The sequence below is a fragment of the Bos indicus genome, chromosome 17 (genome assembly GCF_029378745.1).
Source record: "Bos indicus isolate NIAB-ARS_2022 breed Sahiwal x Tharparkar chromosome 17, NIAB-ARS_B.indTharparkar_mat_pri_1.0, whole genome shotgun sequence".
NCBI lineage: Eukaryota > Metazoa > Chordata > Mammalia > Artiodactyla > Bovidae > Bos > Bos indicus.
In genome coordinates this window covers 44,634,803-44,652,677 of record NC_091776.1, presented here as the reverse complement: position 1 = coordinate 44,652,677, position 17,875 = coordinate 44,634,803, and the positions used below count along the sequence as shown (strand labels likewise).

General features: G+C 47.0%; 1 protein-coding gene across 3 annotated transcripts in view; it reads right to left on the bottom strand.

Annotated features, from left to right (window-relative positions):
• The window catches only part of POLE (DNA polymerase epsilon, catalytic subunit), a 61,043-nt gene that overhangs the window by 11,347 nt on the left and 31,821 nt on the right, over nucleotides 1-17,875 (bottom strand). For 2 of the 3 annotated variants that reach the window (XM_070769268.1, XM_070769269.1), the window contains exons 30-43: nucleotides 12,798-13,010; nucleotides 12,319-12,528; nucleotides 11,919-12,062; nucleotides 10,401-10,541; nucleotides 10,095-10,248; nucleotides 9,911-10,017; nucleotides 9,522-9,698; nucleotides 9,216-9,439; nucleotides 8,873-9,093; nucleotides 8,434-8,638; nucleotides 7,075-7,248; nucleotides 6,046-6,171; nucleotides 3,370-3,502; nucleotides 1,062-1,263 (exon numbers count right to left, since the gene is read on the bottom strand). In XM_070769268.1, the coding sequence (XP_070625369.1) occupies nucleotides 1,062-1,263; nucleotides 3,370-3,502; nucleotides 6,046-6,171; nucleotides 7,075-7,248; nucleotides 8,434-8,638; nucleotides 8,873-9,093; nucleotides 9,216-9,439; nucleotides 9,522-9,698; nucleotides 9,911-10,017; nucleotides 10,095-10,248; nucleotides 10,401-10,541; nucleotides 11,919-12,062; nucleotides 12,319-12,528; nucleotides 12,798-13,010 (2,431 nt within the window). The remainder of the gene's footprint in view (nucleotides 1-1,061; nucleotides 1,264-3,369; nucleotides 3,503-6,045; nucleotides 6,172-7,074; nucleotides 7,249-8,433; nucleotides 8,639-8,872; nucleotides 9,094-9,215; nucleotides 9,440-9,521; nucleotides 9,699-9,910; nucleotides 10,018-10,094; nucleotides 10,249-10,400; nucleotides 10,542-11,918; nucleotides 12,063-12,318; nucleotides 12,529-12,797; nucleotides 13,011-17,875) is intronic. The other variant, XM_019978041.2, reaches the window with a different exon arrangement.

Sequence of the window (17,875 nt, the reverse complement as noted above, 5' to 3'; positions counted from 1 at the left end):
AGGCCCAGGTTCACGCTTAGAGACTGCTGCACAGCTGAGGCAGCAAGCACCAACCTTCACACCAACTGGTGCAAAAGAGGGCTCACCTTGCCTCTTGGGGTCAACACACTTCTCCAAAAACTCCACGGGTCCACTCGTTCCAAAAGAGAACTTGAGAAGGTGAAGAACTCAAATATAAATTGACAGGGGATAAAATAATCATAAGCAGAACTCCCTCTGTCGCTATATACACAGATGTACCTGTATCTATGTCTGCTGACAATTTATGATGCTCTTCATCAACTCTTCTATTCTATTGATTAGTTCTGAATTACAATGTGTGCTTAACTTCTCATTTCTTTTTCACATCAACCTAAATAACTTGGTTTGCAAACACTAAACTTTTATTTCTTTTTTTAAATTTTGATCGGAGTATAGTTGATTTACCATGTGGTGTTAATAATGACCACTAATGCCTTTAGCCCCAAATGAAAATATAGGGGTTTCTCACACTAGAAGTTAAGCCTGAGAGACCAGCCAGTGGGGCAGCTGATTTAGGAGTATCTAAACTCCTCTACTTTGGCCACCTCATGCGAAGAGTTGACTCACTGGAAAAGACTCTGATGCTGGGAGGGATTGGGGGCAGGAGGAGAAGGGGACGGCAGAGGATGAGATGGCTGGATGGCATCACTGACTCGATGGACGTGAGTCTGAGTGAACTCTGGGAGCTGGTGATGGACAGGGAGGCCTGGTGTGCTGCGATTCATAGGGTCGCAAAGAGTCAGACACGACTGAGTGAATGAACTGAACTGAAACTCCTCTACATGGGATCTCCTTTAGTCACTGTAAGTGTACATGCACAACCTCGGGGGTGGGACTATGAAGCCTTTGTGATGCCCCAGGGCAGCCTTCCTCACCATGGGGTTCTGTGAGAGGTCTGGGGCCTGGGCAGAGCCCGAGGGTCTTCTTTCTGCCTCTCACAGTGCTATGCAGCCAGGGCACGCACGCTGGGCAGGCTCCCACCAGGGCCACATTATTCCCACCGCATGACTCAGATGTGATGGTGAGTGTGGACCACTCACCTGAAACGATCATGAGGAAGTAGCTCTGGCAGGAGGCTGCCTGGGGCAGGAACTGCAGGATGTTCCAGTTGTTTTCCAGCAAGTCCTCGACATCCAGTTCCTGTGTGCCTCCCTCGTCCTCCTCCTCCTCCTCCTCCTCGTCCTCGTCCTCCTCCTCCTCAGGTTCCCCCTGCTGTGCTCTGCCCTCTTCTGGGGAGTCCTGCTTTGACACAAAGACAATCCCAGTAATGTCTGCCCACAGCACCACCGCATGGTGGGGAGTGTCCCAGCGGAGCCTGGGTCTGTCTTGTGTCCTGTTCATCTAGTCGTTCCAGCCCCCAAGCCCAAGATTCCTGCAGGACGGCTCCAAGAACAAGGTCATGTACAGAATGTGCCTGGTACATTCTCAGTAAGGCACTGACTGTTACTTTCATTTGCTGTTTCACAGGATTCACTTTAAAATTATTCAATTCGCACTTCTCAAGAAGGGAAGAATCAAGGGTGCTTCCTGGGTGACCACCTCTCTTGTTGAATTCTGGATCTCTTCCTGGGACGGTCACAGTTCTGAGAACTGATCCTTAGGTAGGTTGATAAGGAGTCCAGGCCCCTCAAGAAGGAGAAAGGGGTCTGGGGCTCTCAAGGAAGAGCAAAGGACAAACAATTTTTTCTACACTGCTTTGTCTTAGTCAATATAACAATGTATCTTGCTCCTTAACAAGAGCCTTCTGACTAATCTTGTTATCTTTAGACATATGTTGTGGGAGTGGTCTGCTAAGACCTCTCTATTGTTAGTTCTAATCTTATTATCTTATATTGAGGGAGTGGGTCTGGTAAGATCCTTTACTGTAATAAAGTATATAGCTCCCTTGCTAAGACTAGTGAGGGGGGCACTCTCTGTCCCCTTCTGATGTCTATGTCAGAAGCTTTCTCTGTCCCTTTTTCACTTTAATAAAACTACTACACAAAAGCTCTTGAGTGATCAAGCCTGGTCCCTGGTTCCGAAACTAAATCTTTGGAGACCACGAATCTGACATCGTAAGTTATCAGTTCTGCCAAAGATCTAGTTCTGGTGGACGACCCCCCGCCACCCCCGACTAAGGTCCCCTTTCTATACAGCACCTTTATTTCAACATCTGAACTCTGACAGCTACCATCCTTATTAACAGCAGCAACTACTCCTGCCTTCCCCTATTCGTCGACATGGCTGCACTTCCTTCCCTTGCATGTGGTCTCAGTGAGCCTCCCAACTCCAGCACCAAGGGCAGCCTTTGCTTCTGGTCTGCTCTCGGCAGATGGCGACTTCCTTCTGGGGGTGCTCTCCTTTTGACACCTGAGGCCCCACCCCCCCAGCTCCCCAACCCACTGGTAGCTTCCTCCATGGGGACCTGCCCTGGGGGGGCTGTCCTCTCAACTCATACTTACCTCCAGGTGATCTCACCAGCCCCAACTGCCAGGCTCACAGATGACCCCAAGTTTCATGCCCCCCACCCAAGACGCACAGTCACTACCTGACCCCTGCATCTCCACCTGTGCACATTAAGCAAACAACAGGGGCAGCAAACACCACGTGCCCCAGATAAGCACGGCTCCCTTCTCCCCACACTTGCTCTCTTGCCCCGCCCATTGGGGTTCACACATCCAGGCGCAGCTCCCTCACATACAACATGCACGCTCAGACATCACCCCTGTGTCCCAAGCATCACCCCACTGGCCTGTCCACACCCGCTTCAATACCCACCTGAGTCATTCTCCCTGACTCTGCCTTGCCCTGCATCCTCCTCTGGGCCGACACTAACTGGGCTCCACTTAGACCTTGACATCCTGCAGTAATGTCCACTCAGGACCCAAGTGGAAGTCAGGCCCTGACACCTGCCCATTCAGAATCTCCCCATCAATAAAAGCCAAGTCTCCATCACAGCCCTCAGGCCCAAGTGGCCTGGTCCCAGCCAGCTCTTTGTCCACATCTGTGACCACTGACCCTGCCTGTGCCATAACTCAAGGCAGCTTCACATCTCGGTCCCATCACCTCCTCGGAGGACTCCTAGACCCCCCATCCACATTGGCCCCTGCCCCAGGCCTCTCTGCCCCTACCAGCTTTGTCTGCCCTGAGCCCTTACTGTTGTCGACGCTGCCATATACATCTACTTGTCTGCTTGTTCATGATCCTTTCCCTTACAGACTTCATGACGTTTACTGCTGCATGACTGGGGCCCAGAACCATGCCTGGAACTCGGCTTGTGACCATCAAGTGTGCACGGAAGGGACAAAGTGGACCTTTCAAGTTGCTTCAGATTCCAACCTCAGCTCTCCAAGACTGGTTACCTCTTACCTGTCCACAGTGAATCCTAGATGGAACAGTTCCTTTGATTCCACCATAATTAGAGGGATCCATCCAGAGAAGAAATTCCCAGCATCGAGAAAAGGAAATTGTCAAAGAATGGAAGATCTCTTTAGAGTGGATGCTAAAAAGAAACAAGACAGAAATCGCTTAAATGAAATCAACAGTCTTCCCCTTTTACTCTACTTTCCTTTTTTTTATTATCTGTTCACCCTCTACTTATTTAAAAATGAATTTAAAGTGGATTCACATTTTATCATCCCTCAGGCTTTCTAGGGAAAATGATTGGTGTGGCCACTATGGAGAACAGTATGGAGGTTCCTTAAAAAACTGAAAATGGAGTTACCATATAACCCTGCAATCCCACTCCTGGGCATATAGCCAGAGAAAAACATGGTTCTAAAGGACACACGCAACCAATGTTCACTGCAGCACTGTTTACAACAGCCAAGACACGGAAGCAACCTGAATGTCCATCAACAGAAGAATGGATAAAGATGTGGTACATATAGACAACGGAATATTACTCAACCATAAAAAGAGAATGAAATAACGCCATTTACAGTAACATGAATGGACCTAGAGACTGTCATGATGAGTGAAATATGTGAGAGAAGGAGAAATATCATATGATATCCGTTATATGCAGAATCTAAAAAGAAATGATATAAATGAACTTATTTACCAAACAGTGACAGACTCACAGACTTAAGAGAACCAACTTATGGTTGCTGGGCGTAAGAGTTGGGAGAAGGGAAGTTAGGGAGCTTGACTGGGAGAGACATGTACACACTACTATATTTAAAATAGATAACCAACAGCACCTACTGTATAGCACAGGGAATTCTGTTCAATGTTATATGGCAGTCTGCATGGGAAGGGAGTTTGGGGGAGAATGGATACATGTATATGCATGGCTGAGTCTCTTTGCTATCTACCTGAAACTATCACAATATTATTAATTGGCTACACTCCAATATAAAATAAAATTTCAAAAACAAATAAAATAAAATGAATTTAAGGTGAATTCACATTATCCCTCAAGCTTCCTAGGGAAAATGATGATAAACATAATACTAAGGAGACATCTGAGGTAACCAGGAGTGGGAAACAGGGACCAGTGTTGAGAGAACGACAGGTGAGAGCTGCAGAGGGAACCCCAGGGAGTACAGTGGCTCGTCCTCCAGCACTTAGCAGAGCACAGATCACACTCATGTGTGAGAAAAATCACACCAGCCTTGAGTACCTGCTCCCACCAGTGTCAGAGCCTCACACATAGGGGCATGTGGGGCTGTGCTCACAGAAGTCTTGCTTCAACAGAGGTAATAATGAGCCCTAGACTAAACATTGCTCTGGCTCTGACTATAAATCTCAATAAATACCCAAAAGGATCAAACCGTTTTCAAGTAACATAAAGCTCAAGAATATTTACTGGAATGCAAAAGTAGCCGACAGACAAGCCAAGGTTCTTAATGTCTGTCATCCAGTCCTGTATCACCAGGTGGGCAAAGAAGCAGAGAAACACAACAAATGAGAAGAATCTATCAGTTGAAAACAAATCAGAGTTGACATAGATATTGTAATGAGCAGAAAAGAACATTAGAAGTTATAATTGTAGTTATTATAATTGTATTTCATGTGTCAAAAAAAACTAGAAGGAAGACTGAACATGTTAAGCAGACTCTAGAAATGTAGGAGACCCAAATCAAGCTTCTAGAGATGAAAACTGTCGTGTCTGAAATAAAAAATATACTGGATGGGATTAATGGCAGATAAAACACTCTAGAAGATCAGTGAGCTTAAAGATATAACAACAGAAACTTATCCAAAAAGAATCACAAAAAGGAAAAAAGGGCTTTCAAAAAATATCTATCTACGGGCTTTCCTGGTAGCTCAGTGGTAAGAAATCCATCAGACAACACAGGAGACATGGGTTCCATCCCGGGTAGGTAAGATCCCACATGCTGCAGAGCAACTAGGCCCCTGTACCACAACTACTGAGCCTGTGGTTTAGAGCCTGATAGCCACAATTACTGAGCCCATGAGCCACAACTACTAAAGCTGGTGCACCCTAGAGCCTGCTCCACAACAAGACAAACACTGCAGTAAGAAGCCGGCGCACCACAACCACAGAGCAGTGCCCCTCTCTGCAACTAGAGAAAAGCCCAAGCAGCAGTGAAGACCCAAGGAAAGGGAATGAAAGTGGAGTCGCTCAGTCGTGTCCGACTCTTTGCGACCCCACGGACTGTAGCCTACCAGGCTCCTCTGTCCATGGGATTTCCAGGCAATAGTACTGGAGTGGACTGCCATTTCCTTCTCCAGTGGATTTTCCCGACCCAGGGATCGAACCCAGGTCTCCCGCATTGTAGACAGATGCTTTACCGTCTGAGCCACCAGGGAAGTCAATGAAGACCCAGCACAGTCAAAATAAATAAATAAATAAAATAAAATTATATATATATATATATATCCATCTGCAATTCTATGCCCAGCAAAAGTATCTTTCAAAAAAAACGGTGAAATAAAGGCTTTTTCAGATACCCAAAGGCAGAAAGGATTTGTTACCAACAGAGCCACACTACAAGATTTGTTAAGGAAGTCTGTCAGCAGCAGGTAAATGGGGCAGATGAGAACATGAGCAAAGGAAGGGGACAGGAATGCTGACACCTGTTGGTGATGTACTCCACGTAGGCCAGGGCGTCCTCCACCCGCCGCTTCTTGGTGCAGAGGATGATGCGGTTGAAGTTGGCATAGACGACCGATGACCCCAGGCGCTTGAACTCAGCGATGAGTCTGCAGACCAAGTTTAGAATCAAAGGTCAAAACATCACAGAGAAAACAGTTAATGGTCCCGAAGCAGAACATATACCTAGAACCCAGAAGTAACAAAGAACAAAGAGGTCTGCACGGCCAAACCCTACCACAGACAAAACCATAGACAAAGGTAGGAAAAAATCTGCAACTCGTATCACAGAAAAATGGTTACTTTTTATCTAGGAAGAGCTCATACAGATCAATGAGAAAAACACAAAAGAAAACTATGGAAAAACGGTCAAAGGAAGTCCAATTTCATTCATAATTAGGACTGCAAATTAAGGGTATACCAAGAGAGCATTTTATCCCAGCAGGTTGTTAGTGGGGCTTGGCATGGGGACATGCATTCCCAATCTGGTTCCCAAGAGTTGGTAGTACAGCCAACTGTACAACCTTTACAGGGAGCTGACAATATTGATTCAAATTAGCATTTACCTCTCTAAATTTATCTGAAAATATCCATTAGACCTGCAGCAGTGTTACTTCCTGGAGATTATTCTAGACATGTTTGCATGACCTCACGCACAAGACCATTCCTTGGTTGGTTACCGTGACAACAAAAGTTATGGAAGCAGCCGAAACATCCATTAGTGTGGTACATCCACACATAGCTCTCCAAGACCTACTGTTAACGAAGACAAGCGAGGTGCCGAATGATAAGCACAGTGTGCAATGACTTACAAAAAAGCAGCAGAGACTCTGCACCATATAGCGTGTCTCTGGAAGCTGTGACGGCAGCTAAGCTCTTCCTGGGCCCCATCTGATCACTATGGACCACTAGCCTAGAAGTGGACTCTTGATCCAGAGGTGCTGACTAGCCATCTTTCTGGTTTGGGGACCAAGGGATCAGCAAGCCTGGAGAAAGCCACTGGCAGCACTCACTGAAGGAAGAGCTTCTTCATCATGCTGTGCAGCGTGCGGTGCAGGGCAGGGTCGTGCAGCAGCGAGGACGGCGACCGGAGCCAGCGGTAGAAGTGCATCACCTGGTTGTCGGCGTAGACGTTGCGGTACTGCGTGATCTCCTTCACCCAGCCCACCACCATGCTCTTCAGGATCCTGCAGGAGGGGGTTCAGAGGGTGCCCCCCACTGTCGCTGGCACCAGCTCCTCACCATTCTGCTGTCGCCTCTGCGCCCTCTCTTCTCACTGTCCAGACTCCATTCCTCGCCCCTCTGTAACTCATCTGCACCCCCAACTCAACACCACCTTTCCGGCTTTTCCAACAGAGCCAGGACAGAGCTGAGAAGATGTGGGTGCCCTTCAAGGAGGTACCTAACTGCTGCGAGAACCAGAAAGAGACTCACAGCAGAGACCTCAAGGGCCCCCTCTCCCTTATGCCAGTCAGGATCCTAACGGACTGCTTCATCACAACTGCCCCTGGTTAAATCGCCCCAGATGACTCTGCAAACGGTATCACAAAGCCAGTATGATGGTTCTGTCACCTGCAGTCTGACTGTACCACCTTTTGGGACTGAACTGGCTGCTTCTCTGCCCAAACAGTCCTTGGCCCTGACTACACCACGTGCATTTTGGCTGCTGAGGCTTTCTTTCCACAAATCCCCTGGCCTGAAACCCCCTCCCTCCAGTTCTGTCCTCTTTCTGTGAGAAGGCAACAGGGTGGCAGTTGTAGAAAACAGTTCTGGAACCACAAGACTTGCTCTTGAGCACCAACCTTTCCCCTCAGCTGCACTATGGCCACAAGCCTGGGCCTCAGTTTCCTCATTTCTACAATGGGTGACAGCCATCTTGCCTAGTGGGGCTATGCGAGCACATGCTCCCTGCCCGTGCCACCGCTGCAGTTCTCTCCCGATACCCACACCTTACAACTTGCACCACTTTCTGTGTGGCTTTACCCATGTTCATATCCTGCTGTGCACCCCACAGCAGATGCTCGGTGAACACCCACACTCCAAGTAAATTGGCGACTTCTTGCAGGCACACCTCTGGCCATAGGAAGCGGGCCAGAAGGCAGCACCTGCAACTGTCACCGGTACCTGCAGGGCGGCACTTGTGAGTGCCACCCGTGAGCGAAGAAAAGAGTCTGGCCCCGTGCTGGTTTCTGACCAGGCAGAGGGAAGCCCCCCTGACACTGACTTAGCTCTCAGTTTCCAAAACAAGGACAGAGGATAAAAGGATTTCTACTGCTCCTTCTGGAGGCAAACTATTGTTCTGCCTTTGGAGAGCTGAGGGTACAAGAACCAAAGGGCAGGTGACGTTCTCAGGGTGGCAAGCCCCTGGGTACCTGAAGGTGTTGGAGCAGAGGGCTGTCTCGTCATAGCTGGCAGGGGCGCTGGCAGCCTGATTGCCTGTGATCATGTCCTCCAGGGAGGCCTGCTGGATCACATCGAAGCTGATGCCAATGCTGTCGGCCCCCTCCATATCATTGACGTGGTGAGACTGCAGGATGGTGTTGACGGCCAGGTTCTGAATATCCAGTTCCACGCACACTACACACAGACATCACCGCTTGTGCACTGACCCCTCCTGGGTGTGGAGCCTGATCCCAGCAAGCACCATCTCAGAAAAATCACTGCTGCTTAGGGCAGCTGACTGCACAGCTCACACCCACAGAGGCCCCCTGCAGGCTCAGCTCCCAGCCCAGTACACCCGAGTGCTCCCACCAGCCCAGAATGGCAACAAACAGCAGGAACAGCAGTCCCTGGTGTGCCTTGCCCACCCACCTGTGGAGTAACAGCCGGAACTGTTGATCTCCACAGGGGCTTGGTCATCAAACTCCATGACGAGCCTGTTGTCGTCGGCCTCCTTCCCACCCAGGTCTGGGCGAGACGTAGGAGAGAGCCAGAGCAGGTGGTTGTGGCGCTGGAGGTGGCGGGCAAAGAAGAGGTCGGAGCCAAAGGTAGAGATGTCCTCAGGCAGATTCCCAACGGGGACGTGGAAGTACCTGCAGGGGCACAGGGTCAACCCCAGGAGTTGAAAATGACTGGGGAATGTCTTCTTGCCCCCAGAGTCCAGTGAGGCCAGTGACAACCAAGACGGCCAGAAGCACCCCTCCCCTCGGCCCACCTGCTCATCTCGAAGGCCTGTGACAGATACGTGTCCAGGTTGAGGTAGTGCCGGATCATGCGCCGGGCTCCGTGGCGCTGCCAGTCCAGGACCCCGTAGCTGATCTTGTCAGCCACGCGGACAGGCACCAGTGGGAATTCCTCCAGGACAGGGATCTCGCCAGTCAGCCTCTTCAGGTCCCAGTTGGACTGAACAGCAATGAGAGTTGGCCCACGGCGCTCCTCCTGAGTGCAGGGAAGGAAGCAGTGAGGTGGACCAGGCCCTGGGGAGGGGGCTCTCACAGCATGGGATCCCGATGGCACTCACTTTGTAGGTCAACAGGAAGCGCTGGATGGCTCTGCAGACGATCTTCAAGTCTGTTTCAGCACGAACTTCAAAAGCGTGTTTCTGTGGGGGCAGAAGCTCAGGGCCCACTTTCTCCAGCAGGAGGCTGTGCTCGGTTGAGTACAGGGCACTGAGGCTGGGCATCTGGTTGCTTCGCACCTAGACAAACAAGGGGTGGGTCAGCCGTCTTCCCGCTGGGAAGGAGGGGCAGCCCTGTGAGTGGACATAGGCGGCAGGGCTACCTCTGCAGATCCACTTCTCACTCTCGCAAGAACAAGGCAGTGGTGGGAGGGAGGAGGGAGCAGGAGCTTCCTACCCGGGGCTGTGTGCCTCCCCCAGCGAGGCTGTCCCATGGCCTGCCCAGAACTCACCGTATCCAGCACAAACACAGCTGCCTTGCGCTGTGAGGGTACGAAGATGCCAAAGAGAGCCTTGTGGCCCTGTGCGTGGTGGTACAGGTAGATGTGGCGGATGCTGCCTGCAGGAGGACATGGCCTGTCACCCTGAGATGTGCAGGAAGTAGGGCCAAGCAAGGGCAGCCGGCACACGCCATACCTGGTTCCAGGTAGTTGAACTGGGCCAAGGAACGCATCTCCAGGTGCTCAAGAGTGAAGGTTTCTGCTTCCCAGCCTGAAAGGTGCCTCACCAGCTGTTTACTGACCACACACATGCAGCCCAGCTGCACCAGGGCCCGAAACACTAATGGAACCTGGAAGAGGGGCAGTCGGGGCTGTGTGAGGGCTGACGGGGGAAGGCAGAGGCCCAGCTGCTGCTGCTGGCCTGTCCATGCCTCGACTGGGTTTGTTTCCCTCTATTCCATTTAGGTGGATCCTTGCACCGTTCAGCTGGGAAAATAATCACCTGAGTCTCATACACGCCCTCGATGTCTGGCGCCGCCAGCTCAGTGTTGATCTCGTTGATATGTTCTTGGTACATGTCCTCTGGCACCGAGTATTCGTAGAGGTTGTAGACCATATTGGAGCGAGGAAGGACTCGATTCACCTGGTGACACCATGTGACAGTGACCTCACCCCACAACTGAGCTAAGTGGTAACGTTTGCAGCAATGCACAGGCAAACACATGTGCACACACTCTTATACACATACATGCATTGTTTAAACAGTCCTAGGATGTCTGCACACAACCAGAGAGTAAAGTCCTATAGCCCATTTCTCCCTATCAGTAAAATTAAAAGGTCTGGGCCTGGCTTCAAGAAGCCGCCTGAGGCTTCAAAAAGTAGACAAGTTCCCAGACTGTGAGGGGCAGGTGCTCCTGCTACATTTTCCTCTGTTCTCTCCTGGGTGTAACCTAAGGGTGCAGGAAGCAAAAACCCAGAGAGAAGCTATGTTTTCGTGGACAGAAGACTAGGAATGGAACCCCTGTCCAGCCAGTGTGGGTACCTTGGCGAGGAGGGAGCAGGAGAGGGGTGCCTCAAGGGGAAAACACCCTAAAGGAAGGATGTTCTACTCACTCACATCACACACATCTAAGAAAGCTCAGAATCCTAGATCATTTGTTCTCTGTTGCCCACTCCTTCCCTGTCCTCTTCCAGGATCCACATTCTGCTGAATCTTCTGGTGGCAACTGGATTTCACCTTTTCCAGAAGCATTCTCTGTATAGCTGCCAGTTACAAATACTCTAGTCTCATCTCCTCAATCAGATGTCATTTGCTCAATGATCCCTGGGCAGAGCTAACTGGGAGCTCGGATGGAGACACTGGGCAGGAGCCTCTGAGGACGCCCCAGCTGAGAGGAGGACCACCTGCTGTAGGATTCCACATATGTGAAATGTCCACGGCAGGCTAACCTAGAGGCAGAATCTGGACCAGTGCTTACTGAGGGCTGGGAGAGGGGAAAGGCTGCTAAGGGGCTGGGGTTTCTTTGTGGGGTGGTGAAAATGTTCTAAGATTGACAGGGGAGATGGCCGCATAACTCTGAATACACTAAATGCCACTGAGTCGTATACTTTGAGAGAGCTGTATCGCATATGAATTATACCCCAATAAAGCTGTTCACATCAGAAGAACCTATGGAGACAGAGCCCGCAGCCTCTGACAAATGTCCACCTAGCGCTTTCCCTGCTACATGGACAACAGATACAAGAGATGGTCCACCAAGACAATGATACCCGCAGCTTCCTCACTGAGCATTCACTCAGTGCTCCACAGCATCATTTCAATTAATTTTTGCAGCATCCCAAGAAGGTTCTCAGGAGACATAGAGGCACCAGAACACCTTGCTCAAGGTCACAAAGCTCACATGGTCTTTGTATCTGCAAAGCCTGAATCTGTATGTGGCCTCTGCCATAGTGGAGGCAACCTCAGAGGCTGAGCAGGCCGCTGACCTCAGTGACCAGAAACAAGAGCTGCCCCCCGTACCTTCCGATAGGAAGGGCCCTCCTCCGCTTTGGCCACCCGCTGGTTCACGTAGAACACCCGGGGAATGTTCAGCTTGATGCAGTGCAGGTCACTGCCGATGACAGCCCATACCCTGAACAAGCCAGCCTGGCTGGTCTCACTGATCTGAAAAGGAAACACAGATTGTATAGCACTCCATGTCTCACCCTGTCACAGAAAGCACTCAATACCTGTGCACAGGCCATCTCCCAGGTGGCCTCCAGAACCAGCTCCTTTACAGAGGCACACAGGTAAAGCCCTGCCCCTTCTGCCCCACTCCAGACCAGGTCCCCAGGATCGTAAGCTGGTCAAATACCCCTTCCCATCAGCCATGCTCCTGCCCTCAGGGGTGTCCTGCCCTCCCTCTGATCACTGTCTGCACCTGCACAATCTGCCATGGAAGGTCCAGAATGCTGCGAGCTGTTCTTCGAAAGAAGCCCCCCAGTCCTGTGGAGGGCCCCTCTCGGATGGCCCCAGGCCTTGGTGTGCCCTCTGCCCCCTCCAGACGCCGCCTCTTCTTGTGAGCAAGGCGCTGTTGAGCCTGCAGCTGCCACTTCTTCTTGTGGAATTGGAGCCAGACCAGCCACTCTTCCTGGGACAGGTCAAGAGGAGGAGATGGCAAACAGAGCTGAGCATACAGTGAAACAGAAACACCCTTCCACAGCAACTAAATCTCGCAGCTCCCAAGCTCTGTAAGATCTGGGCACATCATACCAACTTCCTCAGGGGTCAAGCCCCATTTCTAGGCCCCTGCACTACTCAGGAGATCCCACAGGGAGATGGCTTGTCACAGGTTAGGCCTGACCAGCATTCCTGCTCCTCTCTCCCACCAGCCACTCCAGACTCCCTGAGAATTCTTGCCTGGGTGGTTCCGAGTGCCGGAGGCTGCCCCAAAACCTCCTGCCAGGGCATCGTCAGCTCCAGGTCCTGCGATCCCTCTTGCCTCTCACAGTGGATACGCTTTCTTTTGGTAGCAATGGGCACTGCCGAGTGAGGTGGCTTTGTGAGGCCAAAGTCCTCCATGTCGGGGGAGCCAAGGCTTTGGGAACCTTCTGAAGCTTGGGCCATGCCCACCTGCAAAGATCCAAAGGAGCCTTAAAATAGCTCTCTCTCTTGATAAATCTCCCTTCTAGAAACCCACCCAAAGTGAACTCCTAAATAAAGTAAAATACTTGAACACACTCATTTACAGACTAACCTATTCTTTTAATATTTTAAAAAATCCATTTATTTGGCTATGCCAGGTCTTAGTTGTGGCATGCGGGATCTTTTTAGTTGCAGCATGCAAACTTTTAGTTGTGGCACGTGGGAGCTAACTTCCTGACTGGGGATGGAATCCGGGCCCCCTGCATTGGGAGCAAAGAGTCTTAGCCACTAGACCACCAGGGAAGTCCCAAACTAACCTACTTTTAAACTTTTAACAGTGAAAAGGTCAGAAAGAAAACGTCACTTGGGTACCACCATTACAAAGTGAATGTTATATTTTTCTGTGTTTGCTTCAGAATCCTCTCTTTTTAATAAGAAATATTGTAAAACATAGGTAAAGGACTCCTCTTTCTCAAGCCCAGCCCCCAAGTGTCTATCACTCCCCGCACATTTTGTACTTTTACTCTGAATCTATAAACCCATAAACTGTTCCTTTCAGCTGCAGTTTTATATGAATAGAGGTACATGGTACACATACTGTGACTTCCTTTCTTTACTCAATGATACATTTTTGAGATTGATCCCTGTTGATACATGTGGACACTGTCCATTCATTCTAACTGTAGAATACTCTATTATGCATATAAACCAGCTGACCTATCCATGATATTCTAAAATGACGAACTGTTCATTTCCACTCTTTCAGAACCAGAAAGATGGGTTCAGATGGGTTCAACAACCATCCTTTCACGTGCTGCCTGAAGACCTGTGCTTACACTCCCATCAGAAATACAGACAAGATCCTATTTCCCCACGTGTTAACACCTGATGTCACCACACTCATTTTTTTTGCTGTGATGTGGCATCTAAATATTTGATTTTCCATTTACCTAATCAACAGTGGGGTTGACCCTGGGGTAGACAGTCTTCTAAAATGACCCCAATGACCCCAACTCCAGTTGTTCACGCCCTGTATGACTCTCCTGAGTATGGGCTGGACCGTGACTGCCCTGCCTTTAATGAAGAGATTACAACAAAAGTGACAGGACGCCATTCTGAGACTAGACTATAAAATACAGTGACCTCTGCACTGCGGGCACCCGCTCTGGCTGATGTCTAGGGCCTGCTCTGGAGTCAGCCGCCAGGCTGTGAGCTGTCCTGTGGAGAGGCCCGTGGAGCCAGGAACGAGTACGGCTCGACCAGAGTGAGCTTGGGAGCACATCCCTCCTCACCTCCTGGGGAGGCCTTCATATGGGAGCACAGCCCTGGCTGACACCTGACTGCAGTCTGCAGGAGACCCTGGGCCAGGGGACCTGGATAAGCTGTGCCCAGATTCCAGACCCACAGGGCTCAAAAAGTGCAAGATAATAATAAACCCATGATATTTAAGCTTCCAGGTTCTGGGATCACTTGCTACACAGTAAACAGAAAAATAACATACGTGTTTATGGATCATTTCTAATTTTGTACATTTTAAATATCTTCTTTGAATTGTGACTTTTCTCTTCCTTTTATGGTGACTTCTGTGTTAGAAAAAAGTTTGTTTTTTAATTACAAAAGTAACAGAAGTATAGTAATGAACACCCATGTTCTTATAATGCAAATTCAGTAAACACCAACATTTTGCCTTTCTTGTTTCAGACTACAGAAAACTTATATTTTAATTAACTGAATTTATTGGTCTTTTCTTTTGCGATGTGTGTTTTTTAGTTATGACTTAAGAAGCTCTTTCTACCCCAGCATCATAAAGATAGCCTCCTGTGCCTTTTCCCCAAAGAGTTATCTTTTTTCAACTTACATCTTTATTTGGAATTTGTTTTCATACTCTGTGAGATAGCTACTTTCTTCTTAAAATATGAAAAAACATTTTCCCCAGCATCATTTATTGAATAAGCACTCTATTCTCCTTAATAGTGTATAACACTACCTCTGTGATAGACCAAGCTCCCAGGTGCGTTGGGATCAGTTTCTAGGGTCCCTATTAGTAGTTCCACTGTTACATGGTCTTGCTTTAATAAGAGTAAGTTTTGTTACACACTAAGACAAACTTCCCCTTTTTAATCTTCAAAATTGTTTTCGTTTTTCTTATCCTTGTTCTTCACATGAATTTTAGGATTGTCAAGTTCCATCAGAAAACTTTTTGTAGATATTTTAACTGAAATTACACTGAATTTTACAAATTACCTTGGGGCAAATCACCCCAAGGATTCTAATATTGAATCTTTTCATCCATGAACATGGTATGTCTCCTTTTTTATTTAGGTGAATTTCTCTACTCTTCAATAAAGTTGTATAATTTTTTTCCATAAAAGTTTTACACACATTTTGTTACTATGATTTATTCCTTGGTATATTATTTGCCATCATTGATAAATAGCACCTTTCAAACAATACTTTCTAAGGAATTCTCTAGTGGTCCAGTGGTTAAAACTCTGCGCTTCCTTTGCAGAGGGTGCAGGTTCAATACTTGGTTGGGAAACAAAGATCCTGCATGCCACATAGCCAAAATAAAAAAAAAAAAATTAATCAATTTTTAAAAATTCCTAATTGTCTCTAATATAAAAGAAAGATATAGGTTTTTATATACGAGCTTTGTATCTAATGACCTTGTTGAAATGTCTTAAGTTAAAATAATTTTGGAGTTCCTTACATTTTCTGTGTTGTTATATTTACCTACAAATGATGTTTTATATCTTTCTATCCTTAAAATTTAACTTCTTTTTCTTGTTGAATTATGCCAGCCAGGAGTTCCAAACAATTTTGAATAGAAGTGGTGGTAACTAACAGGCATCCATCTCCTCTTCCTCATTTCAATGATTCTAATGTTGTGCCATTAAATATGATGCGTGCTATTGAGTTTCAACAGATGGACTTTATCAGAGAAATATATCGTCTTTTCTGATTTTGACTGTTCAAAGTTTTATCATGCACAGACATTCAAGTTTATCAAATGTTCTTTCTTGACGCTATTGAAAATGACACCTTAAGTCTTCTCTTTGTGATGAATTGATTTTTCCTAAAATGAACTAAATTAGCAGATTTCTGAAGTTAACACCTGCCATTCCTTGCATAAATCATACTTGGACACAATGTTACTGTCTTTACACAGTACAAAATTTAGTTTGTTAGTATTTTTGTACCTATAGTTCTATCTGCCAATGGCCTTCCTTTTCCTGGCTTGTTAGTTTGTTACCAGGGTAATAAAAGTTATAAAGATTACCAAATGAGCTAGTGAAAGCGAAGTCGCTCAGTCCTGTCCGACTCTTTGCGACCCCATGGACTGTAGCCTATCAGGATCCTCCGTCCATGGGATTCTCCAGGCAAGAGTGCTGGAGTGGATTGCCATTTCCTTCTCCAGGGGATCTTCCCAACCAGGAATCGAACCCGGGTGTCCCGCATTGCAGGCAGACTCTTTACCGTCTGAGCCACCAGACGAAACCAACCAAATGAGCTAAGGACCTTCTTTTTTTTTAATTCTCTGGAATCATTTGTTTAAAAAGTTTGGTAGGGGGCTTCGCTGGTGGCTCAGTGGTGAAGAATCTGCCTGTCAAAGCAAAGGACACAGGTTTGATCCCTGGTCTGGGAGGATCCCACATGCTGTGGAGCAGTTAGATTCCTGTACCACAACTAGTGGCACTCTAGGTCCCAGGAGCCCCAAGTACTGAGCCCATGTCCCTAGAGGCCATGCTCTGCAACTAGAGAAGCTGCCGCATTGAGAAGCCTGCATACCACAATGAAGAGTAGCCCCGCCACCTGCCACAACTAGAGAAGTCCACACGTAGCAACGAAGACCCAGCAGTACCAAAACAAATTTTTTTTTAAAGTTTGATAAAATCCCTCTGAGAAACCATTTGGGCCCAGTATTTGTTTCTTTTTAATGCCTGAAGTTCTAATCAGTTCTTCTATTGTTTCTTAGGCTAATTTGAATAACTCTTCTAGGATATTGCCCATTCCATCTAAGTTTTCCAATTGTTTAGGAAAGATAATTCAGTCTTTATTTTTTTTAGACTTTATAATAGCTGCACTGATAATGTTTCATTAACATAAAACCTGAAATATCTATCTTGACAAAGATTTATCTATTTCATCAGTCTTTTCAAATATAAAGGTTTTGCCTTTATTGTTTCATTCATTGCTGCTCTTGCCTTTATAACTTCTTTCTACTTTCTTGGTTTCTACTGTTTCTGAATTTTTCAGTTGGAAGTTACTTAATTTTCTATTGGTTTTTCTTTTCTATATATTAAAATAGATTATGTGCTATTTATAGTCTTCTTTAGTTGCAAACTACAAATATTAATAGTATTTTCATTTAGTATTTCTAATTTGCATTGTGACTTCTTGACCCATGAGTTATTTATAAATATATTTCTTTATGGTTTTCAAACAACAAGATCTGTATATATATAAATTATTTGGAATCTGTTACAATTTGCTTTGCAGCATTCAGTCTTATTTTAGGTGTTCTTAAAAAGAATGTGTATTCTTTAATTACTGAGTGCAAAGCTCTATTTGTTAACTAAATCTAGTTAGCAATTCTGTCATTCTAACCTTACATATTTTTACTAGTTTTTGGTCTGCTTGATCAATCGAGAGATGTGTTAAAATCCTAAACTGATTAGATGTCAATTTTTTTCTAATAGTTAAGTAAATTTTCACATTATTTAATTTGAAGCTAAACTATTAGAATTACTAAATATTTCTAGTGAAATTTGACTACTACTTTAATAGTAGTATTTAATACTATCGTTATCATTACTAATACTTTTTAATTTTTTTTTGGTCTTGCATTAATA